The sequence below is a fragment of the Eleutherodactylus coqui genome, chromosome 2 (genome assembly GCF_035609145.1).
Source record: "Eleutherodactylus coqui strain aEleCoq1 chromosome 2, aEleCoq1.hap1, whole genome shotgun sequence".
NCBI lineage: Eukaryota > Metazoa > Chordata > Amphibia > Anura > Eleutherodactylidae > Eleutherodactylus > Eleutherodactylus coqui.
In genome coordinates, this window is record NC_089838.1 from 312472577 (window position 1) to 312498057 (window position 25481).

General features: G+C 47.4%; 1 protein-coding gene across 2 annotated transcripts in view; it reads right to left on the reverse strand.

The window, feature by feature from the left end:
• The window catches only part of TYK2 (tyrosine kinase 2), a 57125-nt gene that overhangs the window by 11943 nt on the left and 19701 nt on the right, over positions 1-25481 (reverse strand). For both annotated transcript variants that reach the window (XM_066593574.1, XM_066593575.1), the window contains exons 2-12: positions 22545-22724; positions 22266-22389; positions 20428-20578; positions 18444-18607; positions 15667-16042; positions 10931-11122; positions 8860-9017; positions 6449-6566; positions 5688-5868; positions 3888-4006; positions 1591-1761 (exon numbers count right to left, since the gene is read on the reverse strand). In XM_066593574.1, coding sequence (XP_066449671.1) covers positions 1591-1761; positions 3888-4006; positions 5688-5868; positions 6449-6566; positions 8860-9017; positions 10931-11122; positions 15667-16042; positions 18444-18607; positions 20428-20578; positions 22266-22389; positions 22545-22724 — 1934 coding nt within the window. The remainder of the gene's footprint in view (positions 1-1590; positions 1762-3887; positions 4007-5687; positions 5869-6448; positions 6567-8859; positions 9018-10930; positions 11123-15666; positions 16043-18443; positions 18608-20427; positions 20579-22265; positions 22390-22544; positions 22725-25481) is intronic.

The following is a 25481-nucleotide window of genomic DNA, read 5'->3' on the forward strand; positions in this document are numbered from 1 at the left end:
AGCGCAACAGCTGATTGCTGGGGGCGGGGGAGGAGCAGAGCAGCCCGGCCCGTACAACAGCTGATTGCTGGGGGCGGGGGAGGAGCAGGGAGCAGAGCAGCCCGGCCAGTACAACAGCTGATTGCTGGGGGCGGGGGTGGAGCAAGAAGCAGAGCAGCCCGTACAACAGCTGATTGCTGAGGGCTGGAGGAGCAGGAAGCTATTGTACAGACAGGCGGCTCCTGCTATATTGCTGACAGTGTGATAAAGATAGCAGGTCCGCTCCACACCAGCACCCATACAACAGCTGATTAGTGAGAGGGAACTGCTGCTCCCCCCTGCCTCAGCAGTCAGCTGTATGTACAGACACTCTCACACCTGCCAGCTACATAGGAGAGGGAGGGGCAGAGGGAGAGCTGCCTGCATTGTGTATATATTTGTGCCTAGTTATGCATAACCATAATGATACATGCCATGCAGGGTTCCTGGAAACTTGGGTGACAACTAATGGAATCATTACCTTGTCACTCAGCTCTTCCAGGATCCTGAATGCCAACTGCAGAGTTATGCAAGCATGCATACCACATGCATTGCCACAACTATTCAACGTGGGATTTAGGGCTCCTGGAAAGCTGGATGACAAGTGTAATGAGATCACCATTACATTTATACTCAGCTTTCCTGGATCCTGAATGACAGGTTGACCTAGTGGTATATACTTCATTCCGAGGCGGTACTACTGCTGTTTATTTCTCCTGTAATACCTCCCTCACTGCCTGGTCTGGGGGAGTTCAAAATATTTTTCCCCTATTTTTCTCCTCTAAAACCCAAGTGCGTCTTATCATCCAATGCGTCTTATAAAGCGAAAAATACGGTATCTTCAGGATAGGTCGCCTGTATCAGATCTGTGAGGGTCCGCCGCTCAGTTATCCTGCCAATGAGCTAACTGAAGATATCACAGCGCTCACCTCTCCAGTGATGACAGGCTCATCAGTCACCTTGCCCAAAAAGCAGCTCAGTCTCATTCATGCAAATGCAATTAAACTGCTTTCCCAGGTACAGCCACTGTGAAATTTACGGCGCTGTGCCTGGTAGGCAGTGAAAAGGTCGTGGCACTCAAACTAGGACCCCAGCCACTTCAGACAGCAGATTGGCGGAGGTCCCAAGTGGCAGACCCAAACAATCAGATACAGATGATCCATCCTGTGGATAGATCATCTATCAATGTCTTAGGGTCTGTTTACAAAAAAAATACATCGTTTGAACGAGCGAACGGTGTCAGAGTTAGCTCATTCGCTCAGGCAGCCTGTTTGTACAGATACATCGTTGGCTTATTCAGTCGTTCCCATTCACTGTATAAAAGTGAATGAGAACGACTGAACGATCGGTATTTAAACCAAATGATTAGTAAAAGAGCCAATGATTTTTATGGCCGCATAAAATGGATGAAAAGTGACCGATTTATCGTTTAGTGTTGTCTGTGTTTAGACTGAGTGATAGTTGTTCACTTTCACTCGTTTAAACGATAATCATCTGTAGGACAAAGCACAAGATATAACCTGGTCAGACGGTTGGAGATGGGAGATAAACGACAGACGCACAGATACTCACCAGCGCTATATCTTGGTGACTGGGATCCAGCACCTTCATGACAACACGTAGATCGCGGGAGTTATTGTTCAGTTCACGGTAATCATAATCCAAGTCGTGCTCACCGCCGCCACTCACTTGGAGAACGCCTTCGTAGATATTTGTGCGGGTCCCCTGACCCAAGTGCGATTTCTGCAGAAAGACGTAAAATATACACATAAGTGTGTCAGGAAGTCATGTGATGTCAGGGTCGCTGGAACATAAAGCAGCCTATACAGAATGGAAGGCCCTGGATGGGAATCACAGGTAGGACAGACTTTTAAAAAAAACACAAGTATTTTACAAACTTGCAGTAACTGGACACTTAAGATGAAACTCTGGGACATGAAATCCCCCCGGGCTGTACTTACAGGTCTACGGTCCCAGGCACTAAGACTGGTCATGATTAGCTCCTTTTCAGGGTGACCAAAATAATATAATTGGTCAGTATTAATGAAGATCATCAATGCTAAACAAAATATTTACCATTGATCTTAAATCGACTGTCGTACCATCAAATCATCAGTACTGGAGATCTAATCAGTAAGTGTAAATATCTCAGACAGTAACGGAATACTTTGACATCAGCCAACTATCTGCTGAGAAATCACCCAAACAAGCAATTTTGACTGATAGTAGTCCCATGTAAATGAGGGACCCAACAGCGTACCGAGCGGGAAATCACTCATTAGTCCCTTTGTTTCAGCTCAATTAAACAAAACGGTTACTGAGCTAATTCTCAATCAGTGTAAACAGGCAGTGGTTCATCTGTGAGCGACTGCCTGTTCAGTGAATGGAGGAAGGTGGCTGGAAGAGATCTCTGCAACATACATGCCCCTCACATACCCATCACCAAATAGCGCCATGCAAAGGGTAATCAGCAGTAAATAAGCATCATATGCATAGTGCCCCACAGCAGATCACCCCATAAACATGTTCCCCAAGTGCCGCATATAAAAGTCCTTATAAATTTGCACATATACAGTGCCTGTTAAAGGAAACCTGTCACCAGGTTCAAGGGTAGAGGTGTAGGTTCTATTCTAAAACAGTGAGCTGTTCCAGAAAAAAAAAAGGACTTTTAAAATCTGCCATTAACGAGTTGTCGAGTCTTGGGTGGGAACTTGCTGACCTCTTCCCGCTCAGATTGCCTAAGCGGACAGGTCTCTCCCAGTCTAAGTATGTGGGTGGAAAGAGGCTGGTCGAACCCTGCCTCCACTTTCATTACTCTGAGCCCTGCTCCCAACAGATCAGACTACATTTTTTCCTAAAACTGGTACCTTAACCTGTGTACAGACCAGGGCGGGTGGCGAGGGTGACTTGGCAGCACTTCTAACTTCCTCATTGGCGCCACTCTCTCCCCCCATCGAAAGGAGCCGCCCTAGGCACCGAATCTCCCTTACCTAGCCCATATAACAATAGTTCCATTTCCCCCGTGTCACTTGCTTTTTATAGGATACTCTAGCTTATCTCTCTTCCATTTAGATAGAATTCACTGGAGGCTATAGCTATATATTTAGTCATGGGAAAGAATCAGCAGGCCTGGCTACATGGCTCTACAGTTGCAGCCCCACCAACAATTCCCAATATTTTTCCTTCTTACTACTTAACCCTCTTCCTTCGTCCAGAAAGGTTCTTCTTAGGTCCGGGTCCTAGGACTCACAGTGCGTCAAGTGCGCAGAATCCATCACTCAATGTCAATCCAGTTTGACATCACCCATTAAGAGTGAGTGATGGGGACCACCTACATGATACACCGACAGTGCAAGGAGCTGGACCCGGGAAGGAGATAGTATGGCCACAGCTACAAAACCATGCAGCCAGCGCCCGCTGATCCATGACCGGTCCTCCTGTAAAGGAACCCATCATGAAGTCCACCCACCATAAACTAAGTTAGCGTGCTTATAGTTTAGGTGAAGTCCAGGGGGGCCTCTTTTTATACACTCCCGGTCAGATCCTGCGGCGTCCCCAGAGTGACTTTTCAGGAGGCTGTACACACTCCCATTCATCTCCATGAGAACACGTGTGCAGTCTTCAGAAGAGTCACGCTTGGTGCGTGTACTCGGACTTCTAGAACACTTCAGAAACGGGGAACCAGTCGAATAGGAGACAGCTAGAACTTAGTTTAGTAGAGGACAGGTTCCTTTTAAATCGCTACAAGTGATGGCAGCGCCATCAGATCTGATCAGAGGTGACAATTCACAAGGGAGACTGTGGTTTTCACAAGAGTTTCACTTTAGGTGATGAACCCTTTAATTACGGACTTCCCCTTTCGCACAGACCTGTGTGATCTCATTTTTGCGGATCTGGTGGAAGCTGAGCTGACTCAAGTTAAGATTCCGAGACAACGCGTTCTCCTTGCTGTTCTTCCCTTTCCGACAGATGGTTAAGTTTGAAACTTCTGAAAGGAGAAGAAAAACAAATTATGTAAATGAAGCGTTAATATGGGAAACTCATTATAGATTGTGTACAAGAGCAGTGCTTAACCAGCACCGGTGATTATAAGGGGAGCTACACATTATAATGAATGCTAGGCAGTCACATTCTATTATTCTCCCACCCTGGAAACCAGCGCTGAATTAAGACTTTCTGGATCAGTAGATGCCATATTAACGGAATACGCTTTTACAATCGTTTTTTCACATAGCTGTGCTACCACCAACCACCACTAGAGGGCACATGTAGTAATTTTGTTAACCCCTTCTCGCTTTCTCATTTTCCTTTTTTCCTCTCCACTTTCACCATAGTATTGCATTATATGGACCGGCAATCTACCAAGGCGTGCCTGACACTGCTTTCCCGTCTGTGCGCAGGCACTGCAAGCAACGCATCGGACAAGGAGCCAAGTACGGTGTATACAATAAACCACCACCCCGGACTCTGACGCTCCTCCTATGAGCCCATAAACTTAGGTTATGTTCACAGTAACAGATTTGGACATGGAGCCGCACCCAAATTAACCCTTTCAACTGAAGTAGGTGAAGTCTGGAGCAAATTTGCATCAAAATAAGGAAGCAGGAACAATACCTCTGCAGCGCCACCTATTGGATGGCAGCATTCCTGCAAATTCATGTCAGACCCTTTATACAGGTCTTCAGAACAATGATTGGGTATAGGAAACCAAGCCAGAAAACCGCACACAGACCGCTTTCCGAGGCGCTTGCCCTTCAGTGTGCAGTAGGCGAAATCCGTGCGCAATTCCACTACTTGTGAACATACCCGTTTGGTGATCATAGGACATGACGGGCTCCCTTTAACGCTTTCCTGACATGCACCATATATGTACGGCGCATGTCGAGCATCTGTGTATGCATGAGGCTATGGAACCATACAGGGAGGGCGGCCGTCATCTATGACAGCTGACTTCCATCCGCCACAGCCATGAGCGGAGAAGACTTGTAGCTGTTACCCCTTTCAACGCTCCGATTGTGGTGCTGAATGTGACCCCTCCAAAATGTTATCGTGTCCAGTCGTCCTGATGGCCTGCCCATCGATGCTTAATATTGCACAGTGTGCATCATATAGTCAGCAAAGCAGCGCATCCACCTATGTTTATCCAGGACCAGAAGGTTACTATAGTAAAATCGATCCACCACCTAGGAACCTAGCCAATCAGCTGTTTGCTGGCCGCCTGTCATCCTGCACAGAGCAGGAAGCAGGTAGCTCCGCACATTGTACAGAGGTCCAGAGCGGTACTGCAGGCTGAATGCCACTGAAATCAATGGGAGTGGTGCCTGTAATACACTGCAAGCTGTCCGGAGCCACCCGCTCCCTGCTCTGTACAGGGTGACAGAGGTCCGGTGCAGATGATCCGCAGACCCACAATTAGCTGTTGATGTTCTATCCTATGGAAACCTTTCTATGCTTCGAAATGGAAAAACTGAAGTAAATAGGCAGGATACTATGAGTCCTCTAATTCTAGTTACCCCCATCTGCTCCTGATATTTCTAGTTCATACAATAGCGGCTAGTACAGCACCTAATCGTGACCCTTGTAGGCGGGGCATCTTGAAGCAATGGGCGGGCTCTCACCGCCATTATTGGCGTTCTTTAATTAAACAAATACCATGACGGCGCTTGTACCTCCAGATTTTGGCAAGACGCAGTGCTTCACATGGAAGACCTCCAGGCCAGACTTCAGCGTGCAGCCCCGCAGGCTGTCTGTTAACTCCTTAACGCTGGAGAAGCCGCGGTCCCACTGCTCCAGTGTGTATATATCATCCACCTTATCTATCCGGAACTGTCTGTAGGTGAGCCCTTTATTCTGAGGACGAAAACAATGAAATAGAATAAAATGTTAGCAGGTAAAAAAGGTAATGGGGTTGACGACAGATAAAGTCTACCAAGAGCGCCATTCTTATCCATAGGCTGTGTTTGGTACTGCAACTTTAGTAAATAGGAGAGAGATTTAATATCAGACAAAACCCACAGACGAGAATGGTTTTGTTTTTAATCTCAGACAACCCTAAGGTCTCACAGCTCACAATGTAGAGAGACCCCCTATTTTATTACTTGCTGAGCCATTTAAAAAGGTTTTTGATTCATTACGTTTTTTTAATTTTTCGCAAACAGCTGCAAGTTTGTAAATTTGGCAAATAAACTTAATTTGCAACGAGGGTTGAATGATTTTGATTGCAGCTGTTTGCTTGCTACCGGATATCCATTGGACAGCAAGCAGTGATCTCAAAACTCATGAAAGACTAAAGCAGTATTACAGCATGCAGAACTAGTCGTTATACAGGTAATCAACTTATTAGCATAAACTTGCAGATTAGTGTGCCACCTTTGCCAGTCCCGTGCCCAGCCTTGTATGGTTCATACCACTCATGCGCCCCTTTACTGACCTGGTTGGCACCTTTCACAGTCATAATGAGCCGGTTATAGTTGAAGGCGCTCCAGCGGACGATGTAGAGGCCGTCCTCCTGCTCCTCGCGTCTCAGCTTCTGACAGACATACTGCTCTCTGCGACACCAACAAACAACAGTGGGTGGTAGCACAAGGTGGCATAACACGCTATGGTGGCATCTGTCTACATCCATATTGGTGCAGCCAAATTTGTTTAATCCGGAATTTGTTCTATCCCTCTACCCTTACAAATCAGCTTATAATCTAAACACCGTATACAATGAATGATCACTGCATTAAGAACACCTACTCAATGGGTTGATCCACCTTTTTTGGGTGATCACAGCTTTCATGTCAGAAAACAGATCCCACAAGCTGGAGAACATCCTCCATACTGAGATCGCCTCATGCCCGCTGCAGCGGCTCCGTCAGTCGGTGTACATTTCGCAGATTAGTAGGAGCAAATCTCACCTCCCTCTCCAGTATATCCCAAACATGTACAATGGGGGTCACAGTCCGGGGAGGTTAGGGACCGAGGCCGTGTGGAGGATTCATTGTGGTGTTCCTCCAACCACTCCCTAGTGATCCGAGCTCAATGACCTGGCGGGTTGTCCTGCGGAAAGATGGCACTGTGGTCGGGGGAAGACTTCCTGAAGATATGGGGGCAGTCAGCCAGCTAACAGGACCCTGTAGTGTTCACCATTCAAGGATTGTGGTGTGGCAAGTAATATCCTAGGCCATACAAACCCCCCCCTAAAAACTCTCCAGCAACGCCGCCACCAGCTTGTTGACCCCCAATGGTGCACCCTTAGGATACGGCTTCATGCCGTTTACTCCAGATGTGGACATCCGTACGCCCTTCTACCATAAGGTTCATGGACGTTTGCCTTGGGCCCACGTGAGGAGTTGTCTGTAACGATGTGGAGTCATTAGGGTAACCCTTGTCGTTCTTTGGCTATTAAACCCCAGTCAGAAGCAATTGTGGCAATGCAGTCAGCATGGCGATTGTGGAAATTTGTCCAATGTCCCTGCTGTTGTACTACTGGGTCAGATGGTCCACTGTGGCATTTCATAATCCTCGTGTGGCTTAAGAGTGTTGAGGCAGCAATATGCAGTCGTAAGCTCTCGCTCACGACCTGAAGGTTGTGGGTTCAATCCCTGCTTGGTTAAGGTAGCCAGCTCAAGGTTGACTCAGCCTTCCATCCTTCCGAGGTCGGTAAAATGAGAACCCAGCTCAATTACCTGAAAGTGCTGCAGAATAAGTTGGCGCTATACAAATAAGATTTATTTTTATTGCTGTGATACTAGACTCGCCACCCAACGTTCACTCTAGGATCAAGCACACGTGGCCTGCCGCCATGTGATCTTCTGTCAGTTATCGGTCCGTGGTTCAGACAGACAGACTGTGCAACTGTTCAGAAATACTGGCACGGCACCTCCAGGCCAATAACAATCTGCCCAGGGTCAAAGTCACTTCAGTCCCCACATTAACCCATGACTTTTGCTGTGCAGAGAGGTCAGCAAGTTAGCTAAGAGCCGATCGTGACGTGCCCATCACGTGGTACCGCATTACTGGACCCAAGATGCCACATGCCAGCTGTTCCTAATGCAGTGATCATTCACTGTATATTAGTGACAAGAGCCCCGCATACAGAATATAAAGAGCACCTGTCATTCAGGAGGACTTTTGACATATCCGTGACACCAGAAGCTTTGACAGGCAGGAGTCTAGGTGCAGACAACCCGCTAATTGCTCAAACAAGGGACAGACGAGCTTGGCCGAATGCTGCGCCACCTCGCTGCGATCCACCAATCCTTGTGCCAAATTAGTGGTGTACGGGCTCAAAGGGTGCCGGTCACAGCTGAAGGGTCAAAGTGCCCAACAGGTACCCTTTAAAAAGGGATATTGCAGCCATGCACATCACAGAAAGCAACGCAGATAAGACTGAAGGACGTCTGAAAGCTTGGATCTCAGAAGTCCAAAAACGAGTGTTGTAAAGCCGCCACACAACTTAGCTGAAGTCAACTGAACCCGCTAGTTTCAGTGGGATCGGCCGGCCAGCTACCGTTTATGGGGGTTCTCCGACTCTCCCCAACGGCAGATGTCAGGGTCAAACTTGTTGGATTTCAATATGACAGTCTTGGGTCTCCCAGGAAATCAGCCACTCTTAAAGGAGTTTTGTGGAAAGTTGAGCGTGTATGAGGGATAGGACTAAGGATTTTGTACGAAACATGTACGTCACTATGGACTATAGCATGTGTACTGGTTATACCCGAATCACATGAAGAATGTAATATAAAGAAACATGTATGCAGAGAAATGGCAGACATAGCTAGAGATAGAGGAAAGCTGAGCTCAACCGCCCCTCTGTATGTCATGACACCACTGCCCCTTTATATAGGCACGTACTGTAGGGGGCCGTGAATCCCATTGACGATACTCATCGCCAAGCGCGGAGGGGCCACTTCATGACACAAGTAGTGGTTGGAGTCCGTGGTGAGTCTGAAGTATCCGTCCACCAGCGAGACAAAAGACAGCGCTTCTTCATACGAAGGCAAAACTATTTCCTGGAGAGAAAAAGATAGGAGGAAGAATACATTACTTACTACAAGACCAGATGGAGGGGCGAGATAAGGAAGGCAATGAGATACGGTAAAGGTGGGCTGCATGGGGAAGTGAAATCGCAGAGGGGAGTGGGGATGACAAGATTGGAAGAGGAAGGAGATTACGAGAAGGATGTTAGGAGGATCGGACATCTGGAGTGCAAGCTAAGAGTCAAGAAGAAGGAAGCAGGGGAAGGAATACAGCAAGGGAATATAAGTCTACAGTGTTCATATTTGGGGGCATGATCATTGATAGAAGTAAGTCTGGGTGTGCCAGTGTATTCTCCAGCGGAGTACAATTCCAATAAAAGCACACCACCTCATTATCGCCCATAAGGTTATACAGAGACATTTCCCACAGACTTGTGGTCCCTGTGAAAAAACTCACAATATGTCCTATTTATCCGCATCTACCAGACAAGAAACATGACATACCAAAGCATGCGAGTGTGGCGTGTCTGTGTATATCAGAGCGCACACGGACAATCGGTCCGTCTGCTGTGTGATGCACACTGTGCCCAAGTCTCTCAGGCACAACTCGCAGTTATAGCTAGCTTAGTGCGCACCTAGCCCAGGGGCTCATTCACACAGGTGTCACCGTTTTAAGGTTTTGCGTGTGTTATGTCCATGTTGCATGCATTTTTGCTGCGTATGCACATTTTTTTTTTTGACTGTTTAGCATACACATCGTGTGTTTTTCACGAACACAAAAGACGTAAACGTCCAACTGATGTCTGTTTTGTCACAACCCACTGAAAACTGCTCAAAAAAAAAAAAAAAGCTGTTCACTACATTTTTTGGGTGACTTTAGTAGGAAAATAAAAAAATTAAATTAAATTAAAAAAAAAAATAAATAAATAAATAAAAAAACCACGCCACTTAAATCCAATTGGGTTGTGTGCAGCTCGTATTCAGTCAGTAAAATATATGGACCGAATACGGACAGAAAATATGCCTGCTTGAATGGGTCCATAGGGTGTTCACCCACTGGGGATTTATTGTGGATTTCTCGCAGCTCACAACCCACCCCAAGTGCTGTGGATTTTGGCGCAGATTTCACCCCCCTCATTTGAACAGGTGAAATCCAAACTTAAAATCTGCTTCTATAATTGGCGTGCTGCACACTTCAAATCTGCACCAAAGGTCACTTTCCACACCAATTCAGGCCTCATGTCCACGGGCAGGTCAGATTCCGCTTGCATGATCCTGCCCGTGGCCATGGGCATTTTCTTAGGTGTCCGGTTCTTCTTCGTCCCAGCCAGATCTTCTTTGTTCTGCAAGGAGGATGCGTGTCGGTGCGCCATACTTTTTTTTTTGTTTGTTTTAAACCTCTTGCTTTCTCACGGATCCGCGGCACGATCCACAGACACGAGGAGACGCTGCTGTATGGCTTCCGTTGAATTCAATGGAAGCAGTCAGTGCGGGATCCACAGAAAAATGGACCATGCTGCGATTTGTCCGTAAAACAAATCTGCATGCTTTAATTAATTTGCGGATGCCAGTGTATCCCTATGGGCGGCTTGATTTGCTAATCAAAGCCGCCCGTGGACACGAGGCCTCAGTGTGGGTTATTTCTACAGCGTGTGGATGAAATTTTGTAAGTTTCGCCCACATTACTGCTACTGTAAATGCTGTGGATTTTCCATACAAAAACTCTGCAGCAATTCCACCCCGTGTGAACATATCCATAAGCTGATGGATCCCATTTCATCTCCTTCTATTCCCAGAGAATAGCCAGCAGGTTTGGACGGACGATAGTCTCCCTCACATGTCTATGGTGCGATGTGACACTGGCAATACAGCCACTAGCCACGTGGTCATTTGTCTACCAACAGCTTGGCTAGAGGAGCGCAGGACGTGGGGCTGGGAGTCCTCACCAGGCAGCGGTTGTCCTGGCAGTTGATGCTGACTCTACTCTTGCTGATGACGATGTGCGTGATATCCTGGAAGTCACAGAACTGCTCCCACTTGGGTTCACTTGACTCCGTCACTGGTTTTCCCACCTTCTGTCCTTTGTTGCGGCTTCTCTTGCTGAAGTAATTTCTATGATGGCCGCTTTCTGTCGGCTCCTGCACAATAAAGAGCATAAATATATTAAAACATGCACAAATAACTCCTCATCCGCTACTGGCGGGTCACAACAGATATGAACAGGCTATGTGACTAGTTTCCATTGTACAGTGAAAAGCTCTACAAGTGTCCCTTGGCCTCAATCTTCAGATCTGGTCTTGTTACACAAAGCAACCAATCAGAGCTCAGCTTGTATTTCTTAACCTGCTCTGGAAAAATGAAAGCAGCAATATGATTGGCTGCAATGGGTGACAAGGTCTATTTTTCTGTAAAGAGTTTTGATAAACAAGTAGCCCTTTGCGCTGCGGAATAGGTTGGCGCTATACAAATAAAGATTATTATTATATTATTACTATTTTGTTTCAATTCCTCTCCATTTACAAGATCATAAAGCTTTGGGTGCATTACAAGAAAGGGTGTAATTAGGGTGGGTTTACATGTGACAACTGTTTGAAATAGTTGCTACAGCGAGTTGTCAGTATAAGGGCTCCCACCCACTGGCGATATTTTTTCCACTGCGATGCGAGACTAAAGTTAAAGTCTCACATTGCAGTGCGAGGGAGAAAAAAAAAAAAAAAACAAAAAAAAAAAAAAACGCATGACGACGGGATATCACCAGTCTTTTCAATGGGGCCAGCGGCAGCAGCGCTAGCCCCATTGAAAAGAGATGGAGAATGCCGGGGACTTCTGCCACAGCTGTAACAGGAGTTTCCTTCATCCACGCGGGGACCGCAGGGATGAAGGAATCCTCTGCCACAGCTGTCACAGAAGTCCCCGGCATTCTAGCCCATTTCTTTCAATGGGATCGGCAGCAGCGCTAGCCCCATTAAAAAGAGAAGATGAATGCCGGGGACTTCTGCCACAGCTGTGGCCGGAGTTTCCTTCATCCCCGCGGAGACCGATCCCATTGAAAGCACTGCTTTCTGCCAAGCCCCGCGGAATGATTATCGGGAAAGGGCTTGAACTATAAGCCCTTCCCCGACAATCTGCCAAAAGTGTGTAAGAAAAAAAAATTTATTAAAAAAAAAAAAAAAAAAAAAAATTATATATATATATATATATATATATATATATATATATATATATATATATATATATATATATATATATATATATATATATATATATATATATATATATATATATATATATATATATATATATATATATACACACATACACACACCTCTCCTGCGCTCAGCCGCGTCCTCTTGCTGGCAAGCTCTTTCAGCAGTCGGGGATTTAAAAATCCTCGCCTCCTGCAAGGGCTGTGCAGATTGGCTGAGGGCTCAGCCAATAGCAGCTACTGCTTAGCTATTGGCTGAGCGCTCAGCCAATCACACATAGCCCTTAGCTATTCATTCATGCCGCGGACTTCTGCCACAGCTGTGACAGAGGATTCCTTCATCCCCGCTGTGGCAGAAGTCCGCGGCATTCTCCCTATGCTTTCAATGGGGCTAGCACTGCTGTCGCTTGCCCCATTGAAACCACTTGCGATATGCCGGTTCTATACCGGCCTCTTTCTTGCGCTGCGAGAGTTTTCTCGTGCTCTTGCAGTGCAAGAAAGAAAATATCGCCAGTGGGTGGGAGCCCTAAGAGCGATTGCATGCTTTTACACATAGTAATTGTTCACGTGATACTGTAGAATGTCAGCTCCTCCACAGACACGAGGAGACGCTGCTGTAGCTATACCGTATAATGTCTGCTCCTCCACAGACACGAGGAGACGCTGCTGTAGCTATATCATATAATGTCTGCTCCTCCACAGACACGAGGAGACGCTGCTGTAGCGGTCCCTTATAATGTCTGCTCCTCCAGACAAAAGGAGACGCTGCTGTAGCTATACCGTATAATGTCTGCTCCTCCACAGACACGAGGAGACGCTGATGTAGCTATACCGTATAATGTCTGCTCCTTCATAGACACGAGGAGACTCTGCTGTAGCGATACCGTATAATGTCAGCTCCTCCATAGACACGAGGAGACGCTGCTGTAGCGACACTGTATAATGTCTGCTCCTCCACAGACGAGGAGACGCTGCTGTAGTGATACTGTACAATTTCTGCTCCTCCACAGACACGAGGAGACGCTGATGTAGCTATACCGTAGAATGTCTGCTCCTTCATAGACACGAGGAGACTCTGCTGTAGCTATACCGTATAATGTCGGCTCCTCCACAGACACGAGGAGACGCTGCTGTAGTGACACTGTATAATATCTGCTCCTTCATAGACACGAGGAGACGCTGCTGTAGTGAAACTGTATTATGTCGGCTCCCCCACAGACACAAGGAGACACTGCTGTAGTGACACTGTATAATGTCAGCTCCTCCACCGACACGAGGAGACGCTTCTGTAGTGATGCTATCTGATGTCTGCTCCTCTATAAACACTGACCGACATGGGGAGACGCTGCTGTAGCAATACTTTGCAAGTTCTGCTCTTAAATCTACTATTCACCTTTTAGATGCCTGATAAGTGTCATTTAAATACTAGGGGGAAGGAGGAGGGGGGGGGGGGGGGTCACATGAGTGCTAGACATTACTACAGACTACATGGTACCCCATGAGGAAGCTTGGGGCAAACGGTGTGTCGGGGTGCAGGTGGTAAGGTGGGCTTTACACATTATGTACTGCTGCTTATATGCATAGATGCAATGCTTTGTATGCTTGATGTGTCGTTTTATAGGATTAAATGTTTGTTGACGTATACATTTTGCATACATGCACTTTTTGAGCATATATTTAATTCTAAGAACTGGATATTTTGTATGCCTTCCTTCTGCCTATCTGCTGCACATTGGAGACTCCTCTCTATTGTACTGTAACATCTTTTTAATTGTAATGAATAAAATATAGAAACTTTTTTTATGGAAGCTTTGCGTGCTGACCTATTATTTTTGGATTACTACAGACCAGTGCCATTTTATTGTGAAAATAGACGCCACTAACGTGCTATAAGAAAGTTATGCTAGTAGAAATTTAAATCTATGCATATCAGAAATGGTTTCTTAAGGCCCATTTACACCAGCCGATGATCAAAAAAAAACCCCAAAAAAACACACACGCTAACTGGCGATTGTTTTAGGGATAATCAGTGATTGTAAATGTGTGCCCATCGTGCGCTTTTCTGACACTGCTAGCTGATCTTTAAATTCAATGTAACCTAAAAATCGAGGTTCACTCTTATCAGCAGTTCTCCAGGGGGGGGGGGGGGGGGGGGGGGGGGGAGTGCTGATAGCATTGTTTCCCACTGGAGAACAAAGAATCTGAGCACAGATAACAGCCCTCGGGCGATTAGTGGTGTTCAGTGAAGGCTTCGTTTGCACACCTAATTGGTACTTAAAGGGGTTGTCCCGCGCCGAAACTGTTTTTTTTTTTTTTTTTTCAATAGCCCCCCCCCGTTCAGCGCGAGACAAACCCGATGCAGGGGTAAAAAAGATAGTACTTACCCGAATCCCCGCGCTGCGGCGACTTCTTACTTACCTTGCTAAGATGGCCGCCGGGATCTTCACCCACGGTGGACCGCAGGTCTTCTCCCATGGTGCACCGTGGGCTCTGTGCGTTCCATTGCCGATTCCAGCCTCCTGACTGGCATCGGCACACGTGACGGGGCGGAGCTACGAGGAGCAGCTCTCCGGCACGAGCGGCCCCATTCAGAAGGGAGAAGACCGGACTGCGCAAGCGCGTCTAATCGGGAGATTAGACGCTGAAATTAGACGGCACCATGGAGACGGGGACGCTAGCAACGGAGCAGGTAAGTGAATAACTTCTGTATGGCTCATAATTAATGCACGATGTATATTACAAAGTGCATTAATATGGCCATACAGAAGTGTATACCCCCACTTGCTTTCGCGGGACAACCCCTTCAAGTAGCTACTTAGTGCTTTATGCAAAATGATCGCTCAAAGCTGTCACTTAAACTGTCATTTGAGCGATCTTTGAGTGATCATCTGCTGGTGTAAATGGGCCTTTATTCTATACTTAAATTAAAAAGAAAAAAAAAAAACACGCAGAGGGTGGACAACCCCTCTACGCTGCTGGGTGTACATTTACGTCCTTCAGCATCGGGGCATGTATGAAGAGAGATCGCATGGCGATCTCCCTCCATACATCACGGCTGCCAGCTATTTCTTACAAGAAAAAAAATGTAATAAAAAAGCAATCAAAAGGTCGTATGTATTAAAAAAATTGTACTAACGTAAACTACAGGACATCCCGCAAAAATGAGCCCCCGCACATCTAAATAAAGTTATTGCGCTCAGGAGATGGCAGTAGAAAATGAATGAAAATGGGCTATCTAAACTGAACCCCCCCCCCCCCCCCCCCCCTCGTTAAGGTTCAGGGGTTCTTGTTCTATGTTTTACACATATTCACTTTGTGAGTCACATATCTACTCCATTTACATCTAAACAGTAAAAACCCTGCTGCGTGGCACAAGGCTGTGAAGCAGTCCGTGTAAACAGCTCCACATTGCCTTCTCCTACAAACCCAGAACTTGCCCATACATGAAGAGTATCTGCAGTCATACAACACCCTCACCTCTTTTTTCTTCTGCCTCCACTGGATTCCCTCCATCCCGCTGACCAGGACTTCCTGTGTGGGCGTGGCCTCCCTGCTGACGGACTCGCCGTGATCCACGTAGCCCCCATTGATATAGAAGGGAAGCTTCTCTCCCTCTGTCGGTAGCTCCAGGCTCAGAGTCCTAAATACCTCACAGCCAAATCTAGCGGCCAGGTTTTCCAGGGTGGACAGGTACTTGTACATGACGTCCTCCTCGCTCAGCTTCCCGGCACTCACTGTGTGCAGGTGGAAGTGACGGACGAACTTCTTAAAGACACTCCTCATGCGAAACTTTGTCAGGTAGTTGTTCTGCTGGATCTGCCGGCAGAAGGACTTGGGGATGCATTCCTTAAAACTGGAAAATAGTGAGAAGATGGTTTCATTGGGGTCCATGTACACAAAACCAGTAGACCCCAAATTCAGAATCACAAAGGTTCAGAAGGGGCCACAATTAAGCTTGTTCTAAGACAGGTTTCCCAAAAAGGCAGAGAGCACACAATTCCCCCATCCATCTCCCTTCACAAGATTAGAAAAACACGTTTTTTCCCCCCAAAAAAAACAGCGCAATATTTCTCTACAGGTTGTGTGTGGTATTGCAACTCAGCCCCATTCATTTTAATAGTCGAGCTGCAATACAAGAGGCAACCTCTGAACAGGAGTGGAGTTGTTTCTGAAAGAAAGTTGCCATGTTTTTCTAATCCTGGACAACTCCTTTAATTAAAATCTATGTTGTATGCCCACAGAATCCTCTGGTCTATTGCGGCACACATAGCTGGAGTATACGCTAACCTAGCGTGTACAAGGCTCATACAGCCACTGGGAGGGGCTCAGGCTGCAGTTCTTACTGTGTCCCAAAGCTTTACACTGCAGCTCCGCTTCAGACTGAATGCGGTGTATGCGCAAAAGTGCAGTGAGATTTTGACAAATCTCGGCTACATGGCTGGCTAACTCAGGGCTCAGTGGCCGCAGGCGGATTTGCCGCAGCGAAATTCCAGACGAAATTTCCGCGCAAATCGGCCCTGTGTGAACCCAGCCTTAGGTCTCCCAAAATTGAACCAATAGTGACTACAGGTTGTCCCACAAAAAAAAAAATAAGTTATTGGGGGTCAAAAGATTGCAACAATTAAAAAAAATACACAAAACAAAAATCTATAAATTTGATATCACCATAATCGTACTGACCCACAGAATAAGGGTGGATTCAGACGACCGTATATCGGCTCGGTTTTCACGCCGAGCCGATATACGGTGTCCTCATCTGCAGGGGGGGGGGGCAGGAGCAGGAACTGAGCTTCCGCCCCCTCTCTGCCTCCTCTCCACCCCTCTGCACTATTTGCAATGAAAGGAGAGGAATTAGCCCCGCCCCCATCCTGCCTCTCACCATTGCAAATAGTGCAGAGGGGCAGAGAGGGGGCGGGAGCTTAGAGCACTGCTCCTGGCTCTTCCGGGCTCCCCCCCCTGCAGAGAGAGAGAGACGCCGTATATCGGCCGGCGTGAAAACCCAGCTGATATACGTTCATCTGAATCCAGCCTAAAGATGACATGTTTACAGCAATATGAACACTGTAAAAGCAAACACACCCTAAAAATGGCAATATGTCCCTGCCTCATTTAGTATTTTTTTGTTAAGATTCCCAAGCATTATGGGGTATATAAAATGCTACCATTAGAAAGAAAACCAGCCCCGTAAAAAAGCAAGACCCCGTGTGGCCGGCCGGCCATGTCACCGGAACAAAAGTTAGGATTTTCTGAATGTAGCAAGCGAAAAAGTAAAAACACAGACATGTGAAAAAAAAAAAGGTTACAGCGCGAAGGAGTTAAAGTGATTGTACAGGATAAGGAAAACATGGCTTCCGTTTACCAAAAACAGCGCCACACCCGTCCACGGGTTATGTGTTATGCCAGCTCAGCCCCATTCACTTCAATAGAGCTGAGCTGTAATACCCGACAGCCTGCGGACAGACGAGGCTCTGTTATCTGCCAACAGCAGTTTGTTTTTCCAAATTTGGACCTTTAAAAAGAAATAGGACGAGATCTCTTTAAATAGTTTGGAGCTGTAGCTTCTCATTTTCATACAAATTACTGAGACGTTATTTCCACTTCTACAAAGCAAGTGATTGGCAAGATAAGAAAACGGCTTCCTTAGAATAAAGACAATGCCAATTTACATAAAATCTAGAGAGTGAGCCCGATGGCACCAATTACGACAATACTGAAACACACAGCGTGTGTAGCCTGGTCTAAAGGCCCATTTAGACACGATTATTCATCTTTTGAGCGATAATCACTGCGTGTAAATGTGCCCATCTTTCACTTTTCTGCCGAACAATGAATTTCAGTTTGGTATGAAATCCATCGTTCATCAGAACAGCTGATAAGACGGACCGTGCTGTGCTCTGCCCAGGGAGAGCTGATAACAGCTGATTACATTGTCTCAGCTGTCAGCCCTATGGCAGAACAAAGGCAATTCATTCAGGAAACAGTGGGTGGTCTCTTCTCTAAATACAACTCCCGGCGGCTCACATGCTACTAGTAAGCATTAGTACCAAGTAGTAATTTATGCAAAATGATCGCTCAAAAGCCATCTTTTGAGCGATCATCTTTGTGTCTAAATGCGCCTTAAGAGACCAGAACTGCAGGCAACATACACCGCCATTAGCCCCGTAACACACAATTTCACCCAGCTAGGATGGTGCAGTCCAGGGAACACTGGGCACTGGTCTGGAGAGCAGCACTGTCCCTGGCAGGAAACCCACCTAATTTGTTTAGCCACTTCTTCCAATGATACTTTCTTCTTGATGGCAATGTGTGAGAGGTGCAGGACCGCCATGCCCAAGCTCTCGTTCTTAAACTTGTGGACGTCCTGCTCAGTGTGGAAGTCCTTCAGTGATACCACATCATTCACAAAGTCAAATTTGCCCTGCAAGAAATACAATAAAGTTAGCCGCCGAGATAGCAAAGTGCTGTACTACTTCATAGAAGTGAATGGAGTGATGAACGCACAAGCTCACTACAGCTCCATTCATGGAGTGGAATTGCTGACTCCCACCGCCGCTCTAGCGAATACCCTGTGGTTATGAGTGATCATACAGTTATTACCAATCCCATGTATAGGCAATAGAGGTTTCTATGGTGAAAGCCCTTTAATTAAATATTTCTTACCGTTTTGTTATTGCAGCTCCTATCCAGAGCGATGCATCACTATGGTAACAGACAGCAAACGTGTAGTCTGATGCTACAGTCATACTTCCTTCAATCTGGCTTTCACTTCTTAAATAGGTTTGGCAGGAAAATACTATTGATGTATCCTCAGGATAGGTCAATCAATCGTTGATCGTCTGGGGTCTACTGCTCAGGACGCCAGCTGGCAGTGCCGCAATACACAGGGGTTGGAGCAGAAGCTGCCGCTCTAACCCTTGTGTAGTGGCCAGCGCAGGGCTCATTAAAATCAATGGAAGGTGCGTCTGTAGTTGCAAGCGCCAGCCACTAAACCAGGGTCAGAGCAGCAGCTTCTGCTCTGACCACTGTATATAGCGGCGCTGATAGTAGGCGCCCAATCAGCTGATCTGCCGGGGCCCTGAGTGGTGGACCCCAGCCTGATGACAAACTCAGAATGTGTCAGTGTTTTTTTTTTTCTCTCTGAAAACCCCCTTTAAAGGGGTTGTACCAAAATGACGAGTTATTCCCCATCCACAGGATAGAGAATAACTTGCTGATCAGTGGAGGTCTCACTGCTGAGACCCCCGCTGATCTCAAGAATAGGAGTCTCGTGCCCAGTTCTGCCTGTCACTGCAGGGCTCATCAATTCAACATGAAGGAAGCACTGGTTGAGCATTTCAATGGGGCTGATCAACGACAAACTAAAGGCCTATTTAGACGTAAAGACAATCTTTCAAAGGATTGAAAGATTAACTGCTTAAGTGATCGTTTTGCATAAAGTGTCAATGGAGACTAATATCTATAAACACTTTATCAGCTTCATTTGCATGTAAAAGGGGCTCCGGCAGCTGTTTGCGGTGCACCGCATGCGGTCTGAGCTCTGCACACAACTCCATTGTTCTCGCATGGGCTGTCAGCGGAATACAATGTAATCTCTGACTCCCATGCAGAACACAGCATGCGTTCCCAGTTACCCCTCTCTGTCTGAATGATGGATTTTAAGCTCACCTTAAAATCATCGTTCAGCCAAAGAGTGAACGATTGGAGCGTTTACACGCAACGATTAGCACTCATATGCCATCGTTTAAACGAATTTTGAGCGATGATCGTTGCGTACAAACGGACAGCTGTAAAAGTTCTGTATGAGACTGCAGTTTGCTTGTTTCTGTGGAGACACACCGGCCCGCATACAAATTGTAGGTACAAAACAAAAGGAGGTTTATAATTACTGTTTATTGCAAAGTTTAAGACAACCCAACACTTGGGCATCTTATGGGTGTATGGGCATCAGACTCTAGTAGGTGCGCTGCAATAGTGTTATGTTCCCATTATGCAGGCAGTAGACACTAAACTGTACTTATATGATGGCTGCAATGTCAATATATCATCACTACCTACAAATCCTGTGTCACCATATCACTGCAGTCTACTGGTAGGAGGCCCACTGTGTATAAAGTTGACAGACAGTATCACATCCACTGTGGCAGGATGCCAGCATTTACACAGACGTCAGCGGGTAGACCGCCTCCGTGTACACAAGACCCATGGAGAAACCAGTCCCAGCCCTCTGACTGATGTTACCTGCTCAAACAGATACTCAAAAGATGCCAAGTCCAGGATGGCACTAGACTGCTCCGCCCGACTCTTGTCATCGCTGTCGCTGATCTTGGGGACATTGCGACAAACGACTGGTTCCTTCTCATTCATCCCATGCCAGTTCCTGAAATAGTACCTGAAACAGACAGAAGGAAGTCATATATAGCAGGGGTCCCCAACTCCAGTCCTCGGGGACCACCAACAGGTCATGTTTTCAGGATATCTTATGGTAAGAACACCTGTGGCAATGTCTGAGGGACCAACCATAATTACATCACCTGTGCTATACTGAGGACATCCTGAAAACATGACCTGTTTGGGGGCCCTGAGGACTGGAGTTGGGGGAACACTGATATATAGGATACAGGAGTCACAGGCAGAGATACGGGGGGGGGGGGGGCGGTATATGGAGTCACAGGCAGAGATACGGGGGGGCGGTATATGGAGTCACGGGCAGAGATACAGGAGGAAGGCATATATGGAGTCACGGGCAGAGATACAGGAGGAAGGCATATATGGAGTCACGGGCAGAGATACAGGGGGAAGGCATATATGGAGTCACGGGCAGAGATACAGGAGGAAGGCATATATGGAGTCACGGGCAGAGATACAGGAGGAAGGCATATATGGAGTCACGGGCAGAGATACAGGAGGAAGGCATATATGGAGTCACGGGCAGAGATACAGGGGGAAGGCATATATGGAGTCATAGGAGTAGAAACAGAGGATATATGGCGTTATAGGAGGTGTGACGAAATGATAGTCACCCATCTTTCCATGTCAATATGCCATCTTTCTTGTCTTGGGAAAGTTAAGTTGACCTAGACCAGTGGTGGCGAACCTGCGGCACGCAGAGCCCTCCCAACTGGCAGGGGCCGCGACCCCCCTGCCGGCATTAACTCAGCTGCGCTGCTAGCAGTGCTGATCTAGGCGCACGCTGTGACGTCAGTGTGCAGCCGGGATCCCCCTCCCCAGACATCTCATCTTAGGTTCGGTGAAAGCAGGGCAGGTGGTGTCGTCCAGCAGCACACTGACGTTACGGTGCGCACACGGGATCAGCGCCGAGCAGAGGAAGAGCGGCGCTTCCACGAGGAGGAGGGGGTAAGTATGTGGGTCTGGGGGGGTGGGGATGGGGGAGCCGCTGCGGGGTGTCACTATTACTACGGGGTTGGGGAGGGGAGGGGGAGAGTCACTATTACACTGGGGGCCACCCCTCACCATTGACTTAACATAGCGGCCGTTCAGTACTCAATGGCTGCTATTTACACTGAACGATCAGCTCATCGTCCATTGTTTATGCTGCACATCGTTGATCGCTCAATGTAAATAGCAGTTGTTCAGTAATGAACGCCTGCTATGTTAAGTCAATTGAGGGGGTGGGGGAGAGTGGGGAGAGAAATCTCCTGCAGCCGCCCCATCCCCCTGCTGCTCGCTCTGTGAGGAAGCCAACGATACTAGCCCCCGTGCAACAGCATGGCAGCGAGTATATGCGGTGACGAGTATTGGGCATATTTTGCCGGACATTCGTCACATCTAAATGGGCCTTTACGCCTGTCATGCTAGTGTGTTAGCGCATGCTAGGCCGGTCAGGGTGTGATTTGGGCTCCATCTTGCACGAGTGCAGAATCCGGGAAGCTGGAAGTAAGTTGACCATGTGGTCTACCCTGGATGACTATCAGACTCGTAAACCCCATTGCCCGCGACAGGAGGAGGAGACATAGGAAGAATGTATGGAGAGGTTATATGGAACAGGAGGAGATATAGGAGAGGTTCTAGAGAGTAACAGAAGCTATAAGTTACATGTGAAGAATTACACCGCTCACCTCATACGAAAGTGGAGAAGAAGTTTCATATCCTTGGTGATGATGAACTCATGGTTTGGGGGGTACCAGTATTTGGCTTGCACGTCATACAGAGCAAACAAGGTGTAGCAAAGAGGAGTAATGCCTGCAGTGTGGAGAGCAATATGGTAGATATTAGCACATGTTCTATACAACACAAGACCGTATACATGACACACGGCAATGGAGGTCACACCACTGCCACCACATGATTTACAGTCAGCACATACGCATTTCCAACAAGTGCGATCCATCTCTTACCGAGCCTCTGTGCCACGTGAATGCAGATCTCCTCGGCCGTGGCGACGTTCTGCGTGAAGCTGACATAGTGTTCCTTTCCATTGCTCCAATAGAGAAACACCCTGAGGCCAGCTCCGGTGAAGGTGCAGCCCTCCATGTCCGAGTCACTGTTTCTAACCGTGCACTGACACAAAGCCATCACTAGAGGGCGGAGCAGAGAACATGAAGTCAATGGGACAGATGAGGTGCGTAATTTTGTAGATAGGATACCTTTTAATGGCTAACAAAAAATACATGATGTTATAGCGAGCCTGCGAACCTCTTCGTCAGGCTAAATGGAATAGATCCGAAGAGGCATGCGTATATACACACACATATGACACGGCACAGACATGGATGGGATTGGTTTGCACTTAAAGAAATAAACAAACATTTTTAAGTAGACACTGATAAGGAAGTAAAAGTTTAAGGCTAGAGATGAGCGAGTATTGCCCTTAGCGAGTACTTGCCCACTCGGAAGAAAAGATTCGGCTGCCGGCAGGGGGTGGGGAGCGGCGGGGAGGAACGGAGGGGAGATCTCTCTCTCTCCCCCCTGCTCACTCCCGCAACTCACTGCTCCCTCGCGCCGAGCAGGCAGCTACTCGCTAAGGGCAATACTCGCTCGAGTAATTGTCCTTAGCGAGTATGCTCGCTCATCTCTATTTAAGGCCTCATGTTCACGGGGACAGATCCGGAGTGGGTCACCCGCACGCGTGATCCGCGCCCCATAGGGATGCATTGGACACCCGCAGGTAATTAAATGCCTGCGGATGTCATTTTCCCCTGAGGCGTGGATTGCGTGTGCGGGAATACACCCGCAGAGCATGCTCCATTTTAGTGCGGGTCTCCCACGGGGATGGCTCCCGCAGGCTTCTATTGAAGCCTATGGAAGCCGTCCGGATCTGCGGAACACCCGCAGCTGAATTCCTGCTCTCTGTCGCGGGAGAGCAGGAGTTAAAAAAAAAATAAAAAAAAGAGTGCACGGTGCACGCGCGCAGCACACTGCCAGTGTGCCGAGCACATCCGCCGAGCCGAAGAAAGAAGATCCAGACGCGACAGAGGGCAGATCTGCAGCGTCCGGACAGGTAAGTAATTCTTTTTAGGCCTTACGTCCGCGGGAAAAGAAGGACCCGCTGCAGGATTCTGCATGAAGAATCCGCGGGCGGGCCCGATTTTCCCCGTGGACATGAGGCCTAATGGTCCCTGAATTACTGTTGGTGGGGAAGGGGTCATCAGGCCAGGAATACTGCAACAGGTACGCAAACAAAAAAAGACAAACACGGCGTGTGCACAGCGGGGCCAGACAGACGCGGCGCGTACACAAGGGGACAGGATCCGCCTTCTGTACCACATTACATAACATTCAGCATCAGGAAATCCCCATACCCCATACATTGCAGAATGCGTGCCTCCAGGATGTCACAATAGCTTCTTTATAAGCTGCAGCCGGGACAATAATAACTTATCGCACATCATTACCCCCTTCACCAGGATGATTAGTAATTCCCAATAACACTCAAAAGAGCTGCAGGAAGTGGTGTTAACAAAACAATTGTTGTATGTGCCCCCTTGTCCCATTCATCCCTCCCAGACTGACGGCAAAAGAAGGGGGGGGGGCAGCAGCGACCGAGTGTCACATCGACTTCTTACATGACCATTTATTAAAATGCGCGCGGTGTACAGTCTGTATGGACAGCGTATTGTCCGCACGGAAGAACGCCTGCAAGCAGGGAGTGACGTCGTAGCATCACACAGTCAACCGCCCAGGCAATAATTCCTTCTGTCGCTTTCTCCATACGAAAGCCCCAAAATTCTAGCTTTTCTATCTGGTCTCCTAGCAAATTGCAAGCGAATCTTCACTAACTGCATCTTCACTGCAGAGCCATACAGATCAATGAAGCCCATACACGCAAAATCAGCACAATTATTTACTTCTGTGGTGGCGCTCACATGGACGTCTAATGCCAACACCACATACCGCATCAATGCCCGCTAGTCTGGAAAAGTGGGCCCTGGCATGGAGTTAGGGTGAAGTCACCCCGACATTAGAGCTATGATCAGGATTTATGTCCCTCTGCTCCGTTTATGGAGCAGAAACATGGAAAGGCTCCTTCATGTATTCGCAGCTGTGCGCACTTCAGCACAACTGCACCGCGAGAGATGCTTTTGCGCGCACACCAGCACAATTTACCGCACTTTTTTTGCACACGCAGGGTATGTTCACGCGGGTGATATAAAATGCCATGCAGCTTAACGAGGTCCAGATGTATTTTTTTTGTCCATTGAATTGCGCAGCGTTCCGTACATTCGCACGCACACTGAACGCCCATTTGCGCACCTTCTATAGATTTCTATGAATATGGGCCCCTGGTGCACAAAAATAGAGCAGGTCCTACTTGTTATCCACACAAGAAAGGTAAATGAGAAGGATCCCATCGAAATCAGCGGGTTGTATTCTGTGTATTGCAAACACAAATAGGTCAGTCTAAAAGGGGACCCTAAAGCACTAAGTTGGGGAGGGGGGGGGGGGGGGGAAATCAATTCCCCCTCCATGGATTTCAGCTTGCTGCCATTCTATTTTTTGCCCTTTCACAGTATAGACAACTTTTAAAACACAAATTTTATTCAATTATGTACCGTATATACTCGAGTATTAGTCGAGTCAATAAGTTTTACCACAAAAAACTGGGAAAACTTATTGACGAGTATAAGCCGAGCTATACACGACTATATACTAGGTAAAAAAAAACCTCCATACTCACCTCCCAGCCGGCGTCTGTGTGGCAAGCTGCGTGAATTCTCCCCACTGTCATCCCCGTCGTCCTCTGTGCTCAGCTCTGTCAGTGCTGTGTAAGTAAGCACTGTGATTGGATTGAGCGCCAGCCAATCACAACCGGCACTCGATCCAATCACAGCGCT